Below are 26,955 nucleotides of genomic sequence, written 5' to 3' on the forward strand. Positions count from 1 at the left end.
GTATTGTGAATTCCTTCCCATCCCCTCAAATTGTGGAGGTTTGAGATACTGATTGACAGACATTTTGCAGCAATCCATACACCTTCCATGCTGCCCCTGGGGATTGATAGAAAGTCAATCTGGGATCAAGCATAACTGTGCATCAGAGATTTAAATCTAGGGGCCATGGATGGCCATTAGGAGGGCCTGCACATACTTTGAAACAATGTGCAAAATCACTTGTGTATGTGAAGTTTTCATTTGGTTGTTAAAGGGGTCTTTGACCCTAAGGAAGTTGACTAAACAATCCACTAGCACTAATGCACTGTGGACAGACAATGCATGAAGAAAGTCTTTACACAAAGATGATCGAAGGTTGATTAAAGAACCTTTTCTCTCTGTCTCATAAAATGTCAGATTTGATAGAAGAATTTCAAAAAGTTTTTGTTTCCCTAGTTGATTTAGAGTGCTTTTGAGGGGCCAGCCCCATGGCGTAGTGGTTAGGTTTGGCATGTTCCACTTTCGCAGCCTGGCTTTGCAAGTTTGGATCCCAGATGTGGACCTACACCACTCATCAGCTATGCTGTGGCAGCATCCCACATGCAAAATAGAGGAAGATTGGCCCAGGTGTTAGCTCAGGGCTAATTTTCTTCAAGCAAAAAAAGAGGAGGATTGGCAACAGATGTTAGCTCACAGATAATCTTCCTCAACAACAAGAAAAAAAGCACTTTTGAGAAAAATTCCAGATATATAATTTAATTTCTCAAATGGAAAATAAGCTAAATATGTATTTATCCTAAAGTAACTTAACACTGTTCTTCATCAACTCTTAATGTCTCTATTTGATTTATTCAGCTGTGCAAAATAGATAGCCTTTTTTGTTTCCACAGTGGTTATCTGATTAAATTCATGACAGTTGAGAAGTAAGCAGGATTGAAAACAGCATAGACCTATTTTGATGCCAGCAATAGGGCCTCCACACCATATCAGCATCACTATTGCGGAATTGTTCTTCTTTGTTTTTAAGTGAAGTAATTGTTTTCTTTGTTTTTAACTGTTACCCCATTTTGTGGATGAAGAAACGGAGGCCTAGGAAAGTTGAGAACCTTGCACAGGGCCACTTGGCTAGTGAGTGGCGGAGCCAGCGTTCCAACCACAGAGTTGTGCCGTAACGCATGAGCCCCTCTTGAATGAGAGGCAGTGTGATAGCTAAGGAGGTCTAGCAGGCAGGAGGCAGAAGGTGAGGTTTAGCCCCATGAATGCCTCTCAGCTGCACTTCCTTCAACCACCATGTGAAAGGGGAAAAAGTGCCTGCCTTGGCTTCCCTATAGGGTATTTTACAAGAGTCAAATTTAAAAACCTCCTAAGGCTGTGAAAGTGCTCTTTGCTATGCCAGTTGGGGATTATCCATCTAGACAGAGTTGATTTCTGTCTGATCCTTAGTTGGCTAGAGTTGAGGGTTCCCTTCTTCTGGTCCTTGGGGAGTTCTCTTCTGCCAGAGTTGGGTGTGTAGGCCAGACCCGTGTAGGGTGGGTGGACTTCTTGGGGCTACAGGAGGTCACACTGTAAGGAATCTGGTCTCCTTGAGTCTTTAAAGCTCCTTATCTGTTGACTTTAATTCAAGGAATTATTTACTTCTTTGCATTTATATTAATTTTAGTAGGTAGGTTTCATTTCAGTATATTTAAGAACAGGCTTTTTGTCTTAGCTGAAAAGTAAAGTGTTAAAAGTCTGTTCCTCTGATTTAAGGTAATTAGAACACTGAAAATATTTACTTTTTGATAAAGGAACGAGAGAAAAGAAAGCATGAGAGAATTCTGAGTGAAGAGCTTGTGGCTGCTGTGATGTACCTCAACCAGTTTTTGCCTCCTGAGCACACTATTATTTATATTCCTTGGGATATGGCCAAGTACACCAAAAGGTCAGTAGATACTCATATGTCTGGTTATGATGTTTTCCTTTTCTTGCGATGTAAAATAGCAGGAAGCTGAACTCCATGGTAAAGGAAATGCTACTCTTTTAATTTTCTTTATGAGCCTGCCTAGGAGCTGTTTTGTTGCTGGTGTATAATTTGAGTGCTTAAATTAATTGACCAGAGTCTCTTTGCCCACCAGTTATACCATGTGCGAGTTCCCTTGGAAATGTCTTGTCGTTTCAGAGCATCTCTACTCCAGTACTTTTCCTTCAAGGCGTTAGTTTCCCTTTTTTCTATTTCATTCTCTCTCCCTGTTTAATCGCTTTCCCAGACACCACTTCCAGTTTCTCTCCCTGGTGGATGAGCTTCTGGCTGTTTATGGTAAATCCAAACTCCTTGGTGTAGTGTTAAAGCCCCATCACCTGGTTGGTTCCAGAATGGAATAACTTTCTTTATTCACAGGGCTGTTCTGTTCCTGGAAAACTAAACTTCATGCTCTTTCCCTAACGTAGCAGCCACGTTCCCATGCCTGAGTCTTTGTTCCTGTTGTTCATCTCTGGCCTCCCTGGCTTCCTTTCCCACCTCTCTTTTACCTGTAAAGTCTGAGTCGAAATTCATGTCCTCCAAGGAACTTTCTTTCAGTAACCTCTCATTGTCTTTTTACTCACTTACTAGGCATCATACAAATGCTAGGTTTATTTTGAGGTCTTATTTTTTTTTTTAATGTTACTGTATTGTTTTGCACTTAACTCAGACTTTTTTTCTAAATCATTTTATGTAGTTAGACATACACACATGCACGCACTTTCCCAGAGTATAAGCCTGATTCCAGGTTCTTCATATTAATGTATTTCCCTGTGTCTCCTTCCCCTGCTTCCTGCGCTGTGCATTGTGCTCTCTTCACAGTCGTTTTATGAATGCGTGTTGACTTGACTGACTGAACTCTTGAGGAGTCAAAGGCTTTAGGAAAAACTCTTGTATGGATGTAATGTGCCAAGGTTAGCACTTGCCAATAGTTCGTATTAAGTTCCAGGCCCTTCATGTCTCTTTGCACCAAATCTTGCTAGTTATTGAGGGCACATGTTCTAGAAATTAATTATTACAATGTTCCTATTGAGTACAAACCAGAAATTTTTAAGACTAAGTCCCTGAATATTATTACTATAGACTTTGTTTGCTTTATATATAAGGATAAATATGTGTTAAAATTAACTTGGGTTCTTCTCACTTTTCTCATTCTTCCTCCTTTCCTCAGCAAACTGTGTAATGTTCTTGATCGACTGAATGTGATTGCGGAAAGTGTGGTGAAGAAAACAGGTTTCTTTGTAAACCGCCCCGATTCTTACTGTAGCATTTTGCGGCCAGATGAAAAGTATGTATGGGGTTTAAAAATTTAAGTCAAGAATTTTGCTCTTGGGGATAAAAATATTCTAAATATAAAGCAGTTTGTTTTACTTGGACGATGGATGAATTTATTCCCTGGGGGACACAAGACAAGCTGCTCATGTGACTGTGTAATGAACATTCACCATGGGCGTGGGATTTCCTCCAGTGGTTATATTCCTTGTGATGGAAACCACAGAATCTTTATCTCTTGCTTCATGGAATAAACATTACAGAAAATATTTCTTTAAAGTAAAATTTTCTGCAATGAATTCTATTTTTTCAGTATTAAATAGGAGCAGGAAAATTTTTTCTTATTGACTAAATACTAACATTTTTATGAAAATAACATTTATCATTCTATTATAGTTATTTGCTCACAAATCTTTCTTCATTACTATTTTGTGAGCTTCTTCAGATCAAGGATCTGTGTTTTATTTATCTTTTAAGGAACCAATATAATATTTTTCCAGCATTTTATTTGCAGTTAATAAGTTAACCGTAATCATAAAAAAAAACCCAAAAACCAAAAATAGCCAACTACTAGCATGTACGTCTTTGGAAAAAATCCTTTTGTTATAGTTTGGATTTTAAGGCCCCTGTGTTGGGGGTCCCCAAGACCACTCGCAGGCTCAGTGACTGACTAGGAGAACTGACAGGACTCAGCATATTGTCATACTCACGGCCATGATTTGTTGCGTCAAAGGATACAAAGCAGAATCAGCAAAGGGAAAAGGCACACGGGGCAAAGTCCAGAGGGAATCAGGTGGAAGCTTCCAGAGTTCCCTCCTGGTGAAGACACATAGGACACCCTTAATTCCCCCAGCAACTTGTTGTGACAGCAGGACTGAGATGTTGCCAACCAGAGAGGTTATCAGAGACTGGGTGCCAGGGTCTTTACTCGAGGCTGGTCTCGTAGACAGCTTCTGTCTGGTGTGTACCAAAATTCCAGACTCCCACAAGGAAACAGGATGTGGGCAAAACCATATTGTTTCTACAGTTTAGGCACGGTGAGCCTCCTGTCTGTTCTGGAAAGGGTGGGAACCCAAGTTCCCAGACGCCAGCCAAGGGCCTGCCTTATAAGCAGACTTTTCTGAAGAGAGCAGTCAGGCCTGCTGTGTTAACTCTGTTCTGCACTGCACATTCTTTTAAATAATTAAAGTATTTAAAATAATTAAAATATTAATATCATTCTATAGTACTTAAAACATATCCCCATTCATTCATTAGCACATGGGTAAAATAAGTAGGAAGGAAAATAATGAGGAAGTCTGCCAGAGCAACCAAAGGAATGTCACAAAGCCCCATGAAGAAAAGCTGGAGATGGAGATTCCTATTGTTGAGGGGAGAAGAATGAGGCTTGGAAGATTTTATTAGAAGATGCCCTGCAATTATTATTCATGTCTGTTGAGACCAAGTGGGCTTCAATTAAAGCAAGAGGGATTTTGGTAGAACATGGGTGACAAAATGCCAGAGTGCAGGGCCCTAGGGCAAGTTAAGATGCTCCTTTTCCGGGCTGTCTTTGAGGAGCCCGTGGATAGCATACATCCCAGATATTTGCATATTCACTTACCTGAAAGAATGAAAGTAAGCAGAATCAGCTGATTCTTCAGGCACCTCAGCTCTGTTACTTCAATTCTTTGGTTCTTAATAAAGAGCTAGAACCAAAAATGAATATAGATTATGCTATTAAAATTTTTTTTAAAGCATGTATTTTTAAACAGGTGGAATGAACTAGGAGGATGCGTGATTCCCACTGGTCGCCTGCAGGTATAGACGACATTATATTAATAATGTATAGAGTCTGTATCCACAGTGTCTGATGTTTTCTGAAAGCAACCATGGAGAGAGATGCTTCTTAATTAATGCAAAATTATTAATCATTTGAGAATGATTTTTAGAAGCCTTACTGCTAGTGTTTAACTCTTACAAAGGATGTGCAACTAAAATAATAATGGCCCATGGATTTTTTTCTATATGTTATAAATTTTGTTATTGGAAATAGAAACATAAACAGAAATGTGAAAAGACTAAAATTAGAATGACTTTGGAAAATAAGCCAGATACAATCACTATATATTAACTATGCTTTAAAAATGATATGACCTCGACCATCGAATATTTGATTTGTACAGTAAAGGAGACGTATCAGAAAAAAAGCACGTATTTTATTATTTGGTAGATGTGGAAAATGTTAGCTATTTGTTTTATCTTGTTAAACTAAACAAGAAAATTCAAATATGGACGAGAAGGTGTAATGATGCTGTTGCATCAATGTTAAGTGAGCAGCAAATATAACCTTTTATAATTTAAGAAATAGTCTTCATTATCTGTTCAGGAATAATACCCTGGCTGTAGCTTTTCTTGTATTTCTTAAAGCAAAGAAGTCTAAAGTTGGATGGAGGTAGTTTTGGTGACCGAATGATGGTTGAGAGTCTTAAGGTGTTTCTCTTTAGACTGGTGTTCTTCGAACCAACTGTGTGGACTGTTTGGACCGCACCAACACGGCCCAGTTCATGGTGGGGAAGTGTGCTCTGGCCTATCAGCTGTATTCCTTGGGGCTGATTGACAAACCTAATCTTCAGTTTGATACGGACGCAGTTAGGTAAGCCTTGTTTTCTGCCTTTTGAATGCTGGGAAGGATGGAAAGCAAGTTTTCTTAATAATAAGGACTTTTATGAACTCATTTCTACTTTTAGCTTCTCAAAAATTATGTTGCTAAAAGACATTATTCAAATTAATTCTGTAATAAATATTTCTATTAAAAGCTTGTGTGTTGCTGCCGTGATTTGGAGGTTTTTTTGTTTCTGTTAATTATCAACAAACATTGTGTTCTTTAGATAAATCCTAAGTGCTTTAGATAGATCCAAACTAGTAGATTTTTCTAAAACACAATTCCAGATTGCATTAGAAAAAAAAAAGTAATGTGCCTTCATACATTTTGAATTAAAAATATAAGACATAGGAAAGATCGATTCTTCATTAAAAATTGCTGGTTTTTTGCCGTTTTTGGGATCCATGGTACTGCATGAAGTAGTGTTTCTTGAAAATGCAGTGATAGCCGTTACTGCACATCTCAGAGGGTCATACAGGCTCTGTCGAGGAAAGTGATCAGCTTGCAAATGGCCGGATCCACAGATATGAATCTGAACAGGCACTTGAAGAAGCAGAGGTTTCAGATATGTATTTCTAGGATAAGAAAGAATACGGTTTATCCATCTGTGACAAGAGCATGTCCTTTTTTTTCTTTTTTTTTTTGAGGAAGATTAGCCCTGAGCTATCATCCACTGCCAATCCTCCTCTTTTTGCTGAGGAAGATTGCCCCTCAGCTAAAATCTGTGCCCATCTTCCTCTATTTTGTATATGGGATGCCTCTGCCACAGCGTGGCTTGACAAGTGGTGCAATGTCCATGCCCAGGATCCAAACCAGTGAACCCCAGGCCGCCAAAGCAGAGCACACAAACTTAAGCTATGCCATCCCCCCCTTTTTTTTAGATGAGGAAGATTGATCCTGAGCTAACATCCATTGCCAATCTCCCTCTTTTTGCTTGAGGAAGATTTGCCCTGAGCTAACATCTGTGCCAGTCTTCCTCTATTTTTTGTATGTGGGATGCCACCACAGCATGGCTTGATGAACCTTGTGTAGGTCCTCGCCCAGGATCCAATCCTGCAAACCCTGGGCTGCTAAAGTGGAGCACGCAAACTTAACTACTACGCCACCAGGCAGACCCCGAGCATGTCTTTTTTTCAAAAGCAATTCAGAGAGAACAGAAAATTCTGTCATCCAAGGTAAATTGATGTGGCAAGCTGCAGAAAGTTAGGAATCTTTTAATAAGGTTAAAACCAGTTTGGTCAGGCTTTGGTAGGTTATGTTTTTGGTACCCCTGCTTCCTTTTTCCTGTTTTCTGTGACTTTGTTGCTTGTTAGACTATTACTATGAAATATAATATATTTTGTATTTGCATTTATCTTCAAGAGGTCGAAGAGTCTACTTGAAAGGAAAGGCTCAGAGGAATTCATAAAGTGAAAGAGTTGTTTTGAGTCTGTGGCTAAGTGAATAACACGTGTAACACTTTTGGTAAAATTCTTTAGTGTTTGTTTTTCTTTGGCTTAGGTTATTTGAGGAACTCTATGAAGACCACGGGGATACGCTGTCCCTTCAGTATGGTGGCTCTCAACTTGTTCATCGTGTTAAAACCTACAGAAAGATAGCGCCGTGGACCCAGCACTCCAAAGACATCATGCAGACCCTGTCTAGATATTACAGCAACGCTTTTTCAGGTAATCTGGAGTAATTGGCATTTCTAAGACTTATTCTGAAGTACATTTTTCCTCTTCTTTTTTTTTTAGTTATTTGGCTAAGCAAAATCAAAATTAAATATTTAAAAAGTTTAAAGCAGAGTCTGTCACTTAGAAGGTGCTCAATAAATATTTGTTTAATAAATGAATGAATAAACTTTGTGTTTTAAATAGGGCACTTTTGCATTTTGCCACCCATAATTGGAGCTTTTACACAATTCAAACTACTCTGATTCCTTGGCTTCTGTCTCCTGTAATTCTGCTTACAATGCCTAGATAACTTTGTCTGAGAATATTAAGTTGTTATTTTTAAATAGGGTTTATAGTCTTGACAATTGTCTAAGAAGGTAAACATCACTGATTTTTTTAAAGTGTTAATTAGAAATGAATAGTAACTTTAACACTAAATTATACTCCTCTTATTTTATGACTGGTGATAACTAAAATTAGTAACAGGGATTAAAATGGCACTTTCCCTCCCTCCCTTCTGATGGAATTTCCAACACAATACATATCAGAGACCAAAGTGATTGTGAGACGAATCTCCGTGCACAGAATTTACGAAGGAAGTCTTAGGTTCTGATTCTGTGAGTCTTGGGCCCTTGAACCAGTTCAAGGATAAAAAAGTTTACAAAATGTAGAGGAGAGAGATTGGTAAAAGAGGTTCTTTGGAGTGAACTGTAGCCATGCAGTAACTGTCACCCACCCCCACTCCTTCACCTCAAGCCAAGAATGGGCTTCAACAGGACTCTGGGCAAGCTTGATGTAGTGTCCTGCTGTTGGAGGACCCCATGGAGCTGTTGGCTTTGGACTGCTGTGCAGTAAAGCTGAAGCAGAGGGATGGGCTGAGGAGAGGGCTGCCATGTTGAGAATGGCCTGCACCCACAGAGTTGGTTGGGCAGAAGATCCTGATTGTTTACTGGTGACCAGATGTAGGCTTCACAGAAGAGGGTACCAGCATAGGGTGGGGCTAGGCCCTGGCCAGAGGGACCCTAGCAACAGGAAACAAGAGGTGATCACTGGATTCTTAAGGAAGGAGTTGCAAGAAACTGCCTGATATGAAAAAGTGTATGTATCCATCAAAGAAACTGCCAGAGTGATGGGATCTGAAGCATTCATGAAAACATCCATGAGTCAGCTTTCAATATTTTCAATGCGCAGAAAGAATGCAAAGCCACATTGCCATGCTGCTGTTCAAATGTGTTAGTTTTCTATGCTGTGTAACAAATTACTAAAAACTTAGCATCTTGAAACAACACATATTCATTATCTCTTGATTTCTGTGGGTCAGAATTCCAGGCACAACTTAGCTGAGTTCTCTACATAGGATCTCACAAAGCTGCCATCAAGATGTCAGCAGGCTGTGGTCTCATCTGGAGGCCTGACTAAGGAAGGATCCACCTCCCCGCTCATGTGTCTGTTGGTGGAATTCAATTCCTTGCAGTTCCTTCTGGACCTGTTCCTTGTAGGACTCGTGGCAGCTCTCTTCTTCCTAGCCATGAAGGGAAAGAGAGTCTCTAGAATGAGTCTGCTAGCAAGACAGAATCTTATATAGCACAATGTAATCATGGGAGTGACATCACATCACTTGGCCGTGTCCCATTGCTCAGAAGCAAACCGTTGGTCCCATCCACATATTAGGGAAATCTCTATTAGTTTCCTAGGGCTGCTGTAACAAAATAGCGTGAACTAGGTCACGTAAAACAATAGAGACTTACTATTTCACAGTTCTGGAGGCTGGAAGTTCAAAATCAAGTTGTCAGCAGGGCCAGGCTCCCTCTGAAACCCATAGGGGAGAATCCTTGCATGCTTCTTCCTAGCTTCTGGTCGTTTGCCAGCAATCCTTGGCTGCAACTGCAGCACTTCAGTCTCTGCTTCCATTGTCACATGGCCTTTTTCCGTCATGTGTCTAGGTCTGTTACGGCAAATTTCCCTCTTCCTATAAGGACACCAGCCATATTGGATTAGGGTCTACCCTAATTCAATATGACATCTTCCTAACTTGATTATATCTGCAAAAGACCCTATTTCCAAATAAGATTACATTAATGGGTATTGGGGATATGTCTTTTTAGGGAGACACAGTTCACTCCGTAGTAGAGGATATTACACTAAGGTGTGGACACCAGGAGGTGGGGAGCATGGGGGCCCCTTTGGAGTCCACCACATCAAGTAAGACCTTCCCTATTCATGCATTATGGAGGAGTCAGAAACTGGCTGGCAGCCTGGTGGGTGCGGGAGGGAAGTGCACGACAGACCTAGAGGTCCTGCATGTTCTGGCCCGACCTACCTTGCCATCCTGCCATTCACACCATTCACATCCTCCATCACTACTCTCCAGACATACTGACCTTCTCAGAGTTTCCAGAATAAGTTAGGCTGCTTCTGCCACAGGCTGTCGTTCCACCCACTGGAACACATGACTGCACTCTTCTGCTAGGTAATTCCTCGCCAGCCTTTAAGGCTCACTCTACTTTCACTTCCTCAAGGAATGTCCTCCAATTTTTGTTCTTGTAGTGTTCTGTACCTTTGTAGCACTTGGCACAGTTGCACTTAAATCATTAACTAACCACCCCTGACCATAAGACTCAAGAGCTTCCTGAGAAGCTTGTTCACTATGATGTCCCTTATGCCTTGTTTATGGCACACTAAATATTTGTGGAATGAATTAATAAATGCATGATTTAATTTATTACCTATGCTCCCTTAACTCCCCCATTTCCCTGAATTAAAAAATTGGTAAATCTGAGTATGTCAGCCTAATAACATGCAGCCTGTCAGAAATGCTCTTGGGCTGCTCAGATCATTTCTTTTGGATTCACTGAGAATTATGCCCATTGTACCACTTTGAGTAAGGTCAGTGTATAACGTGAACCAGAGCCCCCTGTAGACCCTCAGAGTGTTTAGACTCTGTGTGACTCCTTGAACTGGATTTAGGAACTTAAAATCAACATATATTAATCTGAACAAAGTTAAGAGGTAAGAAAATAGAATTTAGAAATTCAGGCCAGTGGCATAAGTTTAAATTCTAGATTTCTAAAGCAAAAATATTAATATTCCCATCATCCTTTGTTATCCCTACTGCTGTGCTTCCCAGTGAAGGTATTAATATGTACTGATGTCTTCCAGTTGACTATAGCACACATTGCAAGTAATTAATTATTACCAAAAGCTGAAAACACTAAAGATAACAAATAGTTTCAGTTGTTTTTATGAATTGGACCGGTTTTAAGTTTCTCTCTCTAAAGGCATTCTCACTGGTGAGCCTCATCGTTGTACTAGTTCCTGTGGCTTCTGTAACAAAGTGCCACAAGCTGCATGGCTTAAAACCACAGAAACTGATTGTTTCACCGTTCTGGAAGCCAGAAGTCAGAAATCAAGGTGTCAGCAGGGCGCTGCTGCCTCTGAAGGCTCCAGGGAAAGATCATCACTTGCCTCTTAGCTTCTCCTGGTTTGCTGGCGATTCTTGGCCTGCAACCGCAGTACTTTAATTTCTACCTCTGCTGTCACATGACATTCTCCCCTCGTGTTGTGTCTTCATGGCATTCTCCTCCCTGTGGGTCTCTCTCTTCTTGTAAAGACTGCAGTCATATTGTATTAAGGGCCCACCCTACTCCACTGTGACTGCATCTTAACTGGATTATCTCTACAAAGACTTGACTTCCAAATAACGTCATAATCGCAGGTATTGGGGCTTAAGACTTCAACATCTGTTTTTGGGGGACACGATTCAACCTATAACAGTTGTGTAAGTTGGTGTGCCAACAAATACGTATCCCTCTGGGTGTGTGTTGCTGTGAAAAAGGTTTAAAACTGCCCTGATAGAGTCATCCACTCTTTTGCCATTCTCTTGTCATCCCTGGCCCTGTAATGGGGGTCATTATTGACACTTAAGGACCAAGTAATGTGTTTTTCAGTAAGACTAGAGGAGAGAATAAATGTGTAGCTGTACATGATTAAAAGAGAAAGGTGAACTATTAAAAGATAGAAGATGGTCATGAATAAGTAACGTGCCCATAATGGAAAGCTAAGCAAAATTATGCACAACTGAAAGAGGAACTACTATGAAAGGAATTATTTTATGAATAATGTGGCTAAAACAGACTTCTTTATTTTGAGAACCATGGTGTCATTGGGGTGTACAACTTATTTTTAAATTACAATGGTTGTTATATAATGATAATATATTTATAGAACTATTTTCTTTAAAACATTCATGATAACTTTGTAAAACTTAATTAATCTTCTCATATTATGCCTCTGGGGTGGGCAGGAAGATTTTTGAGATTAAGTTGTTAGGAATTTTATCCTTAGTTCGTATAGACAGATTGATGCTATGTGGGCAACCCACCTGACCCCCTTTCAGGCTTATTTTAAAAACTGTTCTTGAGGCTTCACATATGAGCACGCTCTGGGGTTTGTCTCTAAGCAGCATCTTTTGGTTTCTAACATTATATAACATTCTAACATTATATAGGCAGTTGGAGGATGCCAACAAGGAAAGAGTAGGTCCTTACATACTCCCTTTGGATGTTAGAAAGAACTTTATAATTATACTTCCCTTAAGGACTTTGTTAAGCTCTAATTTTTTTTCTTACATTTACATTTTGGTAAGCTTGAGTTTCTTTCTGAAGCTTGTTGAATTTAAATCCTGTAATAGGAAAAAAGATAGAATACCTACAGCTGTTAATAATAGATCTGCTGTATATATACATACACACACGTGTATGTGTTTATTTTATATGTGTATGTATAAATTACACACGTGTAATTTAAATGTAGTGAGCATGTGTGTATGCATGCATGGAGGGGAACCATATTCTCCTCAAACAAAAATTTAAAAAAAAGGTCACAGGGTAAAGACTTCAAAGCTCACTGTGCACAAAAAGCAGTGATTACAGAAAATAGTGTTGAGATGGTATCACCCAGCTTGTAATAATGCTCTGAGGTAGCGGAACCCTTACTTTTCCCTTCTGCTCGCCACTGAAAAAGGCACATGCAAGGGAGCCTGCTGAGCACTTTTAGTTTATCAGGCCTTCTGAGGTCATCCTGCTAACATCCAACATCTAAAGTCTAACATCCTTCAGGTTTAGAGTGAATAAGCTGTATTTGTCTATAGCAGAAAGAAAGCAATTGGAAAAATGTTTTGTTTTAATACCATTTTAAATCGCATTAATAACTCTGGTTAAAATCTAACTCTCCATCTCTCCTACACCCAAAGCGGTTAAACGTGACAAGAGAAATAGTTCCAATTTAGCGCTCTCAGTTTAAACTGACTGCAGTTCTCCAGGGGACACTCCACACAGCCTGAAGATCCTGCTGCGTTGCCCTAGGATGTTCATCCTCCCACTCTCCAAAATGACCTTGTCTTCTCGCCTTGAACCCACAACAGTCCAGTCTCAGCTGATGCCCTTGCTTCATACTTCATTGAGAAAATAAGTCATTGGGAGTGAACTCCTTCTTCTTACCCCCAAATGCAGAGCTTGCCCTTATCTGCACCTGTAGTTTCTTCCTTGTATCATATTACAGGGGTTGAAGTGGCCCTGCCCATCTTAGGCTGACCCCCACTGTGCTCTGAATCCCACCCCTTCCTGCTTTCCTTTGTAATTACGTGCTCATTGCTGTACATCATCTTCTCTCTCTTCTGCCTCATTTCTGTTAGCATAAAAGCACCCCTTGATGTTTTCCATCTGACTTTTCTTTCTATACTTAATCCCATACCCTCTTCCAACTACAGTCCTGTTTCTCTGTTCTCCTAAGCAAAACTTCTTGAAAGAGTTACTGAAAGAGTTACCTGCAGGCCTGTTTCCGCTCTCATACTCTGTTCTGTCTACCTGCTTCACTGGGTATTTGCCCTATCATGCCACTGAAACTGTGCTTGTCAAAATCACCAACTATCTCCACATTGCCAAATCCAGTGGTCTCTTTTCTGTCTTCATCTTACTCAGCCTCCCAACAGCTTTTATCACAGTTGACCACTCCCTCTTTCTTGAAACCCACCTCTGTGATATCTTACTCAGTCTCTCTATTGACTTCTCTTGCCCTATTTCTAAAGCCTCTTCTTCTCTTCTCTTTCTGCACTTTCACCTTAGGGGCATCTCATCCAGCTCTTAAATATCATGCATTTGACACTCAAATTTATATCTCTAACCTTGACTTCTCCACTGAGCTCCAGGCTCATTTATCCAAATGCCTACTTAGCATCTCCTCTTGAATATTGTATTAGTTTTCTATAGGTGCTGTAACAAAGTATTGCAAATTTAGTGGCTTAAAACAACACCCATTTGTTATCTCACAATTTCTGTGGGTCAGAAATCTGGGCACGACGTTACTCAGCTATGTTCTCTGCTGAGGGTCTCACAAGGCTGAAGTTAAAATGAAGGCAATGAAATCAAAATGAAGTTAGAATGTTGGCTGACTTGGGCGCTTATCTGGAGGCTCCCAGGATCATTCAGGCTCTTGGCAGAATCCCATGCAGTTATGGGACTGATGCCCCTGTGTCCTTGCTGGCTGTTGGCTGAGGGTTGTTCTTGGTTCCTAGAGGCTGCTTGCATTCCTTGACTTGTGGCCCACTCCATCTCAAAACCAGCAATGGTGCATTGAATTCTTGTGCTTCGAATCTCTCTGCCTTCCCCTTCTGCGTTCTCTTCTACTTTCCTCTTCTGCCTTTAAAGGATTCATGTGCTTACAGCAGGCCCACCTAGGTAATGGACGATAATTTCCCTATCTTGAAATCAATGGTTAGCAACCAGAATTACATCTACAAAGTCCCTTTTGCCATGTAATATAAAATATTCATGGATACGACACTGGGGAGGAAAGGTTACGGGGGCCAAATTTCTTCCTACCGCAGATGTCAGAGATGGTAAGAATCTCAAACTGATCATTTCTGAGACAGAAACTCTTGACTCCGTCTCAATCCTGTTTCTCCACCTCAGCACTCATTGCTCAGTTCAGAAACCTAGGACTCACCCTTGATTCCTTTATTTTCCTTATCCCTCCCAATCCCATCTGTCAGCAGATCTTGTTGGCTCTAGCTCCAGAATACATCCCCAGTCCTCCTGCTCTTTTCATCCTTAGTGCTGCCACGATAGTGCAAACAGCTGTCACCTCTTATCTGAACGTTGCAGTGGCTCCTGATTCATCTCTCTTTCTCCCCTCTTCTGCTCTTGCTCAAGCAGCCAGAGTGATCTCTTCAAAACTTAAATGAGATCACATCACTCCCCTCTTTAAAAACCCTTCCAGGGCTTCCTCTTGCACTTAAAATCGGTCTCTTACCGTGACCCGCAGGCTTTGTATGGTCTGGCCCAGTCCAGCCGGCCCTGACCTGCTCTCTTCCTCACCCACTGCCTTCCAGCTCCTGGCCTTCTTTCTGTTCCCGGAGCTGCCCAGCTTTCCCCCGCTTCAGGCCTTTGTGTTTGTTTGTCCTTCTGCTTGGGCACAGCCCTCAGAGCTCTGTATGACCACCTGCTTCTCCTCCTCACAGTTCACATGTTACTTCCTCAGACGCTTCAGCCTCTGTCCCCTCCCCTGACTGCCCAATCTCAGTGTCCCTCTCCTCTCCTCATTCTCATGTCGCTCTTTTATTTTCTCCATAGAACTTACATCCTCTGGAAGTACCTTGTCTATTACTTACTTGTATATTGTTTTTGTTTCCCACCCTGGAATGTAAGCCCCACAAGAGCCTGTCAGTCTTGCATATTACAGGTTTCCCCCGCCATCTGAAAGTTCCCTTTATACCACTTTGCCTTTACGAAGGACCTACATTAGTACCTGCTTTCACTAACCAAAAGAAATCCAAAGAGGATTTGCACTTTTATGAAAAGAGAAGAAAAGCGAAAATAGCGTTCACCATTTGTTTTGCAGCGAGCCCTTCTCGAGGAGGTGCACACACCCCAAGCAGGATGGTGGCGCCACCAAGCTTCTCAACCGGAACTATACTTAGCATCTCAGCCTCAAGCTTCCAGAGCTTTGAACTGTCTCTGAGCATCTGTGCTTTATCTCAGTTTATTTTGGTGGGTTATTTTTTGGGGTCTGGGAAAACTCAAAAATTTTTCCCATATAAATTAATGGTAATGGCTTCTTTGCTTTACGCCATTTCGGCTTATGAAAGGTTTCACAGGAACGCTATACTTTCAAATAGCAAGGGAAACCTGTCCTGTATCCATAGCGTGGGATGTAACAGGTTCTTGGGTGAATGAATGAATGGTGTTTTTTTAAATTATGAAAGTAACATATGTTAATTATTGAAAGTACAGAATAACTCACAAATAAATCATATAATCCTCACCTTCCAGAAGTAGCTACTTGTTCATATTTAGGAGAACATGAGCCTTCTAGTTTTACTATACACGTAATTTATATTCTGCTTTTGCCCTTTTAGATAATGTGAGTAATCTTTATGACCTTAAATATTCTTCTACAACATGATTTTTGGTAGCCTTATGGCAGTCTATCCTTTAGAAGCACCGTAATTGTTATTTGTTATTATTGTGCATTTAGGTTTCTTTTAAACAAATATCTTTGAACATACACCATTTGTGCACATTTTTTATCTTTTCTTGTGAAAATTGCAGGAGCATATTTATTAGACCAGAGAGTATAGATATTTTCAGGGCCTTTTAAAATATGTATATATATATATATATATATATATATATATAGCCAAATTACCTTAAAGAAAGGATATAGCAGTGAATGCTCCCTCAGCAAAATATAGGAGTGCCCATTTTGAAAAGTACTTCCAGCTTAATAGGTAGAAATAATATATTGCTTCAGTTTGCATTTGTCTGATAACTAGTAAAGTTGGATTTTGTGTGTTCATTGTCTATTTCTGTTTCTTTTGAAAATTGCGTGTTTCTTTTTTTCTATCAGGGTGTTGATCTTTGTCTTTCTTACATTTAGTTGGTATTCGTTTCACTGTATAGTGTGAGGTAGAGATCTGACTTCACTGTCCCCTCCCCCCCCAATAGTTAAACAGTACTATTTATTGAATAATGTTCCTTTCCATTAATGATTTTAGAGGCCACTTTTTCACAAACTTAATTTAATATTAGAATAACAAATATTCTAGTTTCAAAAGAAATTTGTTGGGCTAATTAAGGAGAATCATTATATTCAAGCCTGATCTATTTAAATACAGTGCATAATAAAACTGGTTAGTGTTTTATTTTAACTGTTTGGATGGAGTCTGAATAGTGAGTATTCTTTTTTCCTTTAAGCCTAGTTGAGGACAAAAGTAAGAAATCCTTTTGCCCTCCTATTAGCCACAGCTACAGAGAACCTGTCTGTTTTAAGCTCTTTTCCGTATCTAAAGTACTACTGTCTTCCTGAGGGTGATTGCCTTATTTGCAGTCAGAAGCAGCCAGGAAAAGATCCTCAGGTCCAAGCTTGGTAGGCAACTATATAAACACCATGGATATATTTTAAGTTATAATAATAACAGTATCTTCAAGAAGTCTTCATTATGATCCTTTGAAGGAATATCCTTTATCTGGTTATGTTTCTCACATCTTACATTTTATCATACTTGCTAAAAATTAAAGGAAACTACTCTTAGATTTAAAGGATGAAAGAAACTCCTTGAACACATGGCTGGAAAATGGAAAGCTTCTCTGAATAGTATTAAGGTATTTTGAGATACTGCATAGTATGAATTATTAAGTGCTATTAAGGCTATTCAAGAAGCATAAAGAATATAATTACTATAAAAGCAGTATGTTTACTTTTGTATTGTGTAAAGAAGGTGCAAATTGGGGCGGTAATGTCTGCATCATTTAATACTTGATGTTTTCTCTCAACAAATGGCAAAAAAGGCGTATAAACACAGCCTCACCATGTAAACACATCCCTTTTCTGTATTACTTTTAGCCTGAAAGGTAAGTGCTGTTTTAATGGAATGCTTCCTGTCAAAACACTAATAACTGGAACATGTCTGATGTACCATATTTCATTTATTCCTTTTGCTGAAATGACCAAATAGCCCAATGAGAACAGTGTTGCTAATTTCAGATATATCTGTGTTCACTATAGCTGTTGGAAGAAAATTGATTTTATGATAACGTTATCTTGTTTCAAAAGCAGTCATTTCTACTGTGCTGTCTTCTTAGTTCCATCCTCATTTTCAGAAAAAGGTTATTATTTATATTGTGGATGTCTGCCCCAAACTTGAATCTACAGGGCTCTGAGACAAGAATGGAAAGAAGGAAATGAGGGAAAGAATGAAGGATGCTAGAGAGGACACAGTGCAGAATGGGAAGGGTGGTTCTGAGACCACTTCAGTGCTTATCATCATTCTTACCAAAATATAATTAGAAAAGGAAGAGGAAATACAATATAGAGATAGTCAGTAATTTTGGAGTGGCTGAATGGCCAGAACGAGGCTGTTATCCATGGGCCTGCTCTGCCTTCATTTTCAAACTCAAAGGGAGTGGGCCAGGCCGACTGCTGAGGAGGACGGAAAATGCTGTAAACATTGTCTCTGCGAAAGAAATGGAGAATATCTTTTCAAGGATTAAAAGTGGAAACTATGCAAACCAGCTTGTTCAAGGTTGTGCAACAGAATATGAGTAGGAATTGGGGCATTTTATTTGTCTCTGACGTCTCTGCTTGTCTTTGCAATAAAGTGAAGACGTATTTGTTTCAGGTAAACTAATAAATGGTGAGAATGTGTTTTTATTCTAAGAATAAAATCGCTGCGGTATTATGGCAGTTCTTAAAGATTTTTAAGAGTCTCTCAAAATTCAGGATACGGTTTATGTTCACTATCCTCTGTATTGTGAGAGGTATGGAGCAAAAAGGAAACATTTTGAAGGAAGATTTTAATTCTGCCCAAAATCTTGGTGACTGTTTTAGATTTTGTGTCTGTGTGTGACTTTTCTTGAAGTATAAATATTATTATTTGCAGAGGTATGTTCTATGAAATCACGGTTGTACCCTTATCCTCCTGAGTAGACATTCTCCTGAGTTATATATGTCGGTAATAGATTTCCTGAAAGACGTATTTTTGCTTTTTTAGATGCTGATAGACAAGATTCCATTAACCTCTTCCTGGGAGTTTTCCACCCCACTGAAGGGAAACCTCATCTCTGGGAACTCCCAACAGATTTTTATTTGCACCATAAAAATACCATGAGACTTTTACCAACGAGAAGAAGGTATTTTTCTTCCTAGTCTACTATGTAAACTCAGATTTGATGTTACTTTGAATATGAGATACTTTTCTTTTTGAGAAATAATCCCATAGGCTAAAGTTGTCCATCTTACTGCTTGTTTGTCATGAGGAATTTATGATTGTTGATGTCCTGAGGGTGGGTTTGGAAAATTGTCGTTAACAATTGATGTTTTGCATTTTCCGTAAGATATAAAGTTTCAGAACTTCATTATTGAATATAAATTGTAACTCCACTAAAGCAAGCCATCAACATCATTTCTGAGTGCTTCCTCAAATGTGGAACTCAAAAAAACTCTAATCTTTAAGGGGTCAATCTGATTTTTCAAGTGTGGCGCCTAAGCAGCATCACTTTGGAATCCCAAAGTTCTTTCTTCCAGGAAGCACAACTGACTCTTGTTGACTCTAATGTCAGATACCGCTCCTGTCACCCCTTCCACTCGATTTGGACTTTCTAGAGTCATTCGCCAGTACAGGTTATCTTGATGACGGTTCATTGGTCTTAATATTTCCAAAAGTAATGAACTGTTGACCTGAGGCATTTTAACAGGATGCCCTGTAGGGTGGGCCTCAGGGTCAGGTAGACTTGAAGTGAAATCTCTGGAGTTGTGTGACCTTGGACTAGTTATTTAACTTCTCTAAGCCTCGTTTTCCTCATTTGCAAAATGTAAACGATGGGACACACCTTACAGTCATAGTGAGGATTTCGTGAGAAGACTCTTCTGTGTTTTTAATTGAGGAGTCATATACTAATCTAATCAATTTTCCACCTGAGCAAACGTTTTCACATATATGAGGTTGGATCCTGGTCCATCCTGTTCTAGCGCCCATAAGGTCAAGGTCTTTCCTAATGCTCTTGTCTCGCAGCATCAGTTTGACAGAGCCCTTATTTTATGTAACATTGCCTCCCAAACACTACAGGGGTCATTGTCAGTCTGTGCTGATTGTGTAGACAGAGCACAAACAACTGGTGAATTGGCAAGTGCTGATGTTACGGCTGTTACCAAGTTCTGTGTCACTTCAGCAGTATTTAAAATATTAGGGAAGTGTCAGAGTTTACATGTTTCTCAAATTTGTTCTTAAAAGTGATTATTATTGGAATAACTAATTTAATACTTAGCTTACTTTCCCTATAAATGAAGCACTGCTTGTTTTTATGTTAAATTTAATATTAATAAATGATCACTAGGGGCTGGCCCCACGCCGAGTGGTTAAGTTCGTGTGCTCTGCTTCCACGGCCCAGGGTTTCATGGTTTGGATCCTGGGCTCGGACCTAGCACTGCTCATCAAGCCATGCTGAGGTGGCGTCCCACAGAGCAGAGCCAGAAGACCTACACCTAGAATATACAACTATGTGCTGGGGGGCTTTGGGGAGAAGAGGAAGAACAAAAAAAGATTGGCAAGAGATGTTAGCTCAGGGCCAATCTTAAAAATAAAAAATAATAATAATAATAAAATGATTGCCTATGTGAATATTTGCTGACAAAATATTTGGAATTAATTATGTTTATTTGGTGGGAGATGAATGTAAACACCTATATTTAGCTTTGGCAATGCAACTGACTACGGGTAAATGTGGTTGATTTTTCTTAAATTTTATATTACCTTAAGGGATTGAAACTATTGAAACATAGCTTGGGAACAACCAAAACTTGATTTTGTACTGCAGAAATTAGCTAGAATATTACAGGCATAAATTAGACCACTTGCTCACCCTGAGTTACATAACTGAGGCAGGCTGTGTTGGAGCTTATTTATGGGAATAAAAGAAGATGGTGTTACATGCCCATTTTCTGTAAAAAAAAAAAAAAAAAAATGGAAACTGAGATACAGAGAGAATGTGTCTTGACTGAGATTATTCAGCTAGTTAGATGATTCAACAAAAATCAGCTACAAGCCTGCCACTGAAAATAAAGTTTTATCAAAGTAGGTAATATGGTTCTCTCAGTTGATTTGGTCTCCTGTTTTTGTTTTTTTCTCCAGAATGTCAGAATTCCAAAAATTGGTTTATGGTATCAACAATTGATACTGCTCATAAACAGTACTCATAAATACTGTAAGAAAAATTTCAGCATTTTATTTAAGGCTTTCTACTGTCACCCACCTATGCAGGTTATTTTGATGACTGTTAAATCAGTATTATAATTCTCAGAAGAAATGAGCAATTTAGCCAGAGACAGTAGTAGGACGAGAGCCTGGACTTCAGGGTCGAGTAGAGCTGAGTTAGAATTTCTGCAAGTGTATATATAACCTTAGATTTCTTACTTGACCTCTGGAAATCTCATTTTCTCGTCTGTAAAATGGAGATGACTATGCATGCCTCACAGGGTCATTTTGGGGATTAAATGGGAAAATGTGTGGAAAGTACTTAGTACTGGGTATGACACAGAATGAACACAGTCCTGAAGCAGCCAGGCTCTGGAGAGACTGCCTCCGGTTAACACCTGTGTGATCGTGGGCAAGTCACGTAACTGGTCTCACCCTCGGTTCCCACATGAGTCAAAGAGAGATAAGAAGAGTATCTAACCTGTAGGTTTTTCTGAGAATCAGGTGAGATAATATAAAGGCTTAGCACATAGTAAGTCCAATAGATGTTAGTATTGTTATTATTCTTGAAGGAGATAATCTTCTCTAGTTGTAACAGTTATTAAAAATCATACAGGATGGCCATAAAATCTGGAAACTTAGGTAATATTATTTTATCACTTATTGTAATGTAATATCAATAAACTCTTTATTATGTATTTGCTTGTGTTTCCAGACTTGGTGACCATCCTGTATTTTATACTGTGTTTACCAATGATTTATTATGAAATAATATTTTTATTGAATGTTAAGGGAAGGGGGGAATAAGCCTAGCTCTGCCTAGAATTCATCCAAACCAGGTCCTCTTGAGGTAACTGCTTCCGTTCCTCAAAATCCCACAATTATTGATCTGCTCAGAACCACTAATTGAAGCTTTGTTCTGAATTAGGTTAATATGTCGTACATCATCTAAGATACCATTTATTGAATCAGTGTTTATAATGTTACCAGGTGTTTTTAGATGTTAAGGATTAATTATTTCATTGACTCAGAGTTGGGAGGTTTCCTGGCTCCACTCACCGTCTGATACGTGAGTTTCCTCGGTATCTCCCCAGGGAGAGGTCATCTGGCCTGTGCTCAACGTGTCTGGTTGAGAAGGCATTTATTTTCAGACAGTTCACTCACACGCTTCGTCCTCGTATCGTGCTGAGATCTACTTCTCTTTCCCTACTTCTTAGTTCAACCCAGTGAGACCTTGAGAACACAATTTTCTCTTCCACTTGATAGTCTTTTAAATATTTGAAGACAAGTTCACACATTCTCAAAATCTTTTCTCAAGGTTAAATAGTCACACATTTTTTTTTCTTTAAGATTGGCACCTGAGCTAACATCTGTTGCCAATCTTCTTTTTTGTTTTTTCTTCTTCTCCCCAAAGCCCCCCAGTACATAGTTGTATATTCTAGTTGTAGGTCCTTCTGGTTGTGCTGTGTGGGACGCTTCCTCAGCATGGCCTGATGAGCAGTGCCATGTCCTCACGCAGGATCCAAACCGGTGAAACCCTGGGCCATTGAAGCGGAGTGCGTGGACTTTGCTCGGCCACGGGGCCAGCCCCTAGTCGCACATTCTTTAGCTGTTCCTCATATACTGTGGTTTCAGTTCTCTTTAGCATTCAGAATGCTCTCCTTTGAATGTATTCCAGTCGATGTCAATCTTCTTTCTAAACTGTGGTGCCCAGACCTGAGTGCAGTACCAGTCAGAGTTTTGTCTAATTTGTGCCAACTATTGCAGGACCGTTGAGACCATTACTCTCCTTGTCCTGGATACTCTGTTTTAGTCGTTAAATAGTATAAGATTGCTTAGCTGTTTCAGCAATGCCATCATAGTGTTAACTCTCTGAGCTTTCTGTCCATCAGAATTTCCAAGTCTTTTCAACATGTCCTGCTGCCCTGCCTTAGCTATACCATTCTTGTCATGCTCATTTAAGCATTCTTGTCATGCTCATATGTGTTTTGCCTGCTTCTATAAAAAGCATTTAAATGCGTATCTTTTTTATTAACTGTTACCTTAGCTTTGTAGCTTCTTCAGATTTAATCAGCCGGCCATCTTGATCCTGATGCAAGTCCTTGATGAAAAATGCGTAGATGGCAGAGCCCTGTGGGATACCACCAGACATCTCCTTCCACCTGACGTTGTCTCGTGGTTTTGGTTGGAATCATTTAAACAGCTGTAACTTGCTATACTGTCATCCCTTGACTATACTGTCATTCTGCCCACATTTTCTATCTTGTTCACAAATATCGATTGCTTTGCTAAAGTGCATCTATGTTATTTCAGAGGGCGCCCACATTAGCTAGGGGAATTAAAGAGTCTTTAAATTTCCCTAACCTTCGTATGTGAGCCAGTGGAATTGAGCACTCTTAGTACTAGGGACTGAAAAAGAGAAAAGAAGCTGATTTATTAGGTATTGTGTACAAAGGAAGAACTGGCACCAATTTACAATCTCCTGTCCTCTGATTCCTGGTCCCAAAGCAGGTTTCTGTCCTGGTGCAGATGCTCTTCCTCTAAATAAATGTACCTAGTGGTAGAGGTGATGAAGATGCCCCCTGTCCTGGGCTTAGTCCTCTCAGATGCTCTTATCTTCCGTCTCAGCTCATCTTCCCCAAGGCAGGTATTTCTTATGGGTTTCTTTGCTTTTGAGACCCACTCAGAGGAGTTAGACTTTTAAAAAAGTATTGTTATATTGCTTTATCTTGCTTATGGAAATATAGTTTAGTAGTATTCAAAAAAATTTGTGACCTGGTCCCAAATCACTAATATAAGTTTATCTCTTAAATCTTTTTCTCCACATGGTACATTCTGAGTTAAAACATTCTTTACAATGTTTACTTCTTTTTCCTAAGAAAGCTAATTGTGAGCAACATTCTTTAGGAAATTCCTCATATAATAGCTGATTCTTTCTCTACTTTCCTCCTCTGCCAAGGTTAGGTCATCACAAAATAGAACTCACACCCATTGTTGTGCACACGCACACAAACACACATACAGACACACCCCTACCCCTCTTAAACAATTAGCCCATGTTTTTGTCATTCCCCCGATCTGACAGTCTGATTCTCCTATCAGAAAAGAAAATGAGATCAGCCTGGCATGGCTTGTTTTTGTGAATATCTGTGGATTCGTAGAAGTCACCAATCATCTTTTCAGGTTACTCACAACACATCTCTAGCTAATACTTGATTCTGTTATCTTGCTGAGATTGACATTACACTCATCGATTTGTAGGTTTCGGAATCTGTCACTTTCTCACTTTTGAGCATCAAGACTGTATTTGCCTGTTTCCAGTGTAAGTTCCATTCTTCACATTCCTTAAGATTATTAATCTCAACTATCCCAGGACCCTTGAGTGCTTTCCTGGATGCTCTGCTGCTTGCTTGCATCTCTTGGGCTGTGTACAGTTCCCTCTTATCTTGTGTTTTTCTCCTTCCAGCATGAAGCTTGTCATGGCTAGTGAAGACAGAAGCAATACTGGAATTAAGTAGCTCTACTTTCGGTGTCATTATTTTTGACATGGCATTTCCAACACATAGAGCAGTGTCTGGTACACAGTAGGTGCTTAATACATGTTGAAAGACCAAATGAATTCTCCACAAGCAGCAGACTTCTTCCATCTCTGTTCTTTTCATGCCTTAAAGCCTTGCTATTCAATAAGCTGTCTGAGGACCAGCCCCTTTGGCATCACCAGGGAACTAGTCATAAACGCAGAGTCTCAGACCCCACCTATTGAATCAGAATCTGCCTTTTAACAAGATCCCCAAGTGATTCATGTGTGTGTATTGAATTTTGAGAAGCACTGATCTAAAGCCTAACTTTAGTCTCAAGCAGAACTTTAGAACCCCTTCTGTTATCATAGCACCCCCCCCCCCAATTCATTAGGCTTCATCTTCCTTTTTTTCATAATCCTTGGTTATGTATTCTGCTTGCTATCTCTAGGAGAGTTCTCTTTGTTGCCAATTTCATTTAGATACTATCCCATTCTTCATAATTGGGATTATTCAAGACTGTAATGTCAGCATTTTATTTTTAGAAAGTCTCTCATTTATTTAAAATTCTGTTTTTAGCATTTTTGGCCATAGGCTCTTTTTGAACTTTTTGAAAATCCGCGTTTTTAAAAAAAATTTGGTATCCCCTTTCTCATCATTCCCCTTCCTAGCCCACATGAACTTTGATATAGCATTTTCCCCTATATATCTATTTCATCAGAGTTTGCTTTAAAATTAAATTCACTGTTCAAAGAGAAGGCAGTTTAGGATTCTTTGAGATTCTCTGCTCATAGTAGATGAGTTTTCTAGTAAGAATCCAGATGATTGAAATTCCTTACTGTACTCTGACTGGCCTCTATAATCATGCAGTGAATATTTAAAGATTAATAGAGCCTATACTGTTTTCTAAGGGAACTTGTTCTTTAGGACTATCCATTCACGTAATGATTTTTCTTAACTGTTTTAATTAACTATACACACAGACCCATACACATAGAGCAGAGAAGAAAAAATAACATAACTTTCAGATAACTGTGTGCAAGAGAATCCTGGTTGATAGGACTTGGGTCAAGGTCCCACTGCTCACTGGGTGGCAGAGTAATGCAGGCAGGGTTTCTAGGGAGAAGTAAACAGCAGCTCATAGAGTCTGGCTTAGCATACCCAAATCTTTTTTAGCTGAAAGGAAGTAACGTTAGAGCATCTTGACTCTCAGATGTGTTCAAGGCTCTTTTGTAGATCTGTGACATAGTCGAAACAAGAAAGGGTTTGTGGAAGAAATTAACATGTTGAAGACCTGCTATGCCAAAAGCCTCCCAAACATGTTTTCAAAAGAAAGAAAAATTAACTTCGAAATACAAGGCAGCATCTTTATATAGACCATACAACCCTTTTTATCCAATGAATTGTAGGAAACCAATGTTTACATTTGGTCCATCTTACCCTTTTTTTTTTTTAACTTTATAGTTACACTTACTGGTGGACACCAGAGGTAATAAAACATTTGCCACTGCCTTATGATGAAGGTAGGTACACCATTTCTCTTTTAGTTTTTATACTAACATATTTTGGAGTTATTCCTAAATGAGCTTGAAGCGTTCGATTCTTTGCATATAATATTTTATTAGGAAGAAATGAATGGCTACTCAGTGTTATATTGCTGTTATAATAGCTGGGGGATTGTAACAACTCAGACAGCTTTTCAAAGGGCAGGGATTATGTTATACTTCTCTCATTGAAGTTGATTATTAGGTTATTAGGTATGTCCGTTATTAGGTATGTCCCTCAAGTGTTTAGTGGATATAATATATTAGTTCATCATTTTAAATTAGTACTGATTGTGTTTCTAGATATTTGGGGGGAATGAGGAGGAAGAGAAGACCCATTCACAAGGAGAAATAAAAACTTTTCCTATATCTAAGCAGTGAAAAAAGGTACAGATGTCTATGTAAAAGTACATTTTAGTCACTAAATTGTAAATGAAATTTTATTAATTTGTCAGAAAGGCAGGAAAATTTTTGTATTAAAAGAATACCCTCAAATGTGTAATGCATTACAATGGTGTTTCCAAATTTGAATAATTGCCCAGTTATAAATAGAGTTTAGTCCTGGTTCTGTCACTGATTCCCCTGACCTTGAACAAGCCAATTTTCCCATTTGTGAGAGGGTACTAAGTTAGATCTCCTGCCAATCTGGAACACTCCAGTTGGGGACTCCGTCCAGTCATGGTTAACCATCCCCGCTTTGGGGGTTGAAGACCATGAAGTAAGAAGGTTGCGCGTGACTTTTAGTTCCTAATAAATTATTAATTAGTTTTAAAGAAGTGTTTGTGAGCTTAAAATTCTGAGCAAAATCATAATTTATAGTGTTAAGAAAGTTTGGTTGTTCTGGGAGAAAGGAAAGGACTTTAACAGTCTAACATTGGCTGTCAACAGGATTTGAAGTATAAAGCAAAATTTAGTGAAATAGCTGCACAGTTTTTATCTAGAAGACAAAAGATATTTAAGAGTAAAAAGGAATTTAAAGAGCTGAGTAATTTGATTTATAGATAACTCCCTGACCCTCTCCTCTCCCCGCCCCCGACTTCCAGAGGCCCTCGTGCCTCCTTACAGATTGTCACACTCAGCTTTGCATTGTATATTCTGTGC

At 39.3% G+C, this 26,955-nt stretch overlaps 1 protein-coding gene across 2 annotated transcripts in view; it reads left to right on the forward strand.

The window, feature by feature from the left end:
• FIG4 (FIG4 phosphoinositide 5-phosphatase) overlaps positions 1–26,955 on the forward strand; it is a 116,299-nt gene that overhangs the window by 40,497 nt on the left and 48,847 nt on the right. For both annotated transcript variants that reach the window (XM_001504014.7, XM_070225406.1), the window contains exons 11-17: positions 1,767–1,900; positions 3,150–3,266; positions 5,002–5,047; positions 5,734–5,882; positions 7,392–7,558; positions 18,594–18,732; positions 25,775–25,833. In XM_001504014.7, coding sequence (XP_001504064.2) covers positions 1,767–1,900; positions 3,150–3,266; positions 5,002–5,047; positions 5,734–5,882; positions 7,392–7,558; positions 18,594–18,732; positions 25,775–25,833 — 811 coding nt within the window. The remainder of the gene's footprint in view (positions 1–1,766; positions 1,901–3,149; positions 3,267–5,001; positions 5,048–5,733; positions 5,883–7,391; positions 7,559–18,593; positions 18,733–25,774; positions 25,834–26,955) is intronic.

The sequence above is a fragment of the Equus caballus genome, chromosome 10 (assembly GCF_041296265.1).
Source record: "Equus caballus isolate H_3958 breed thoroughbred chromosome 10, TB-T2T, whole genome shotgun sequence".
Taxonomy (NCBI): Eukaryota; Metazoa; Chordata; class Mammalia; order Perissodactyla; family Equidae; genus Equus; species Equus caballus.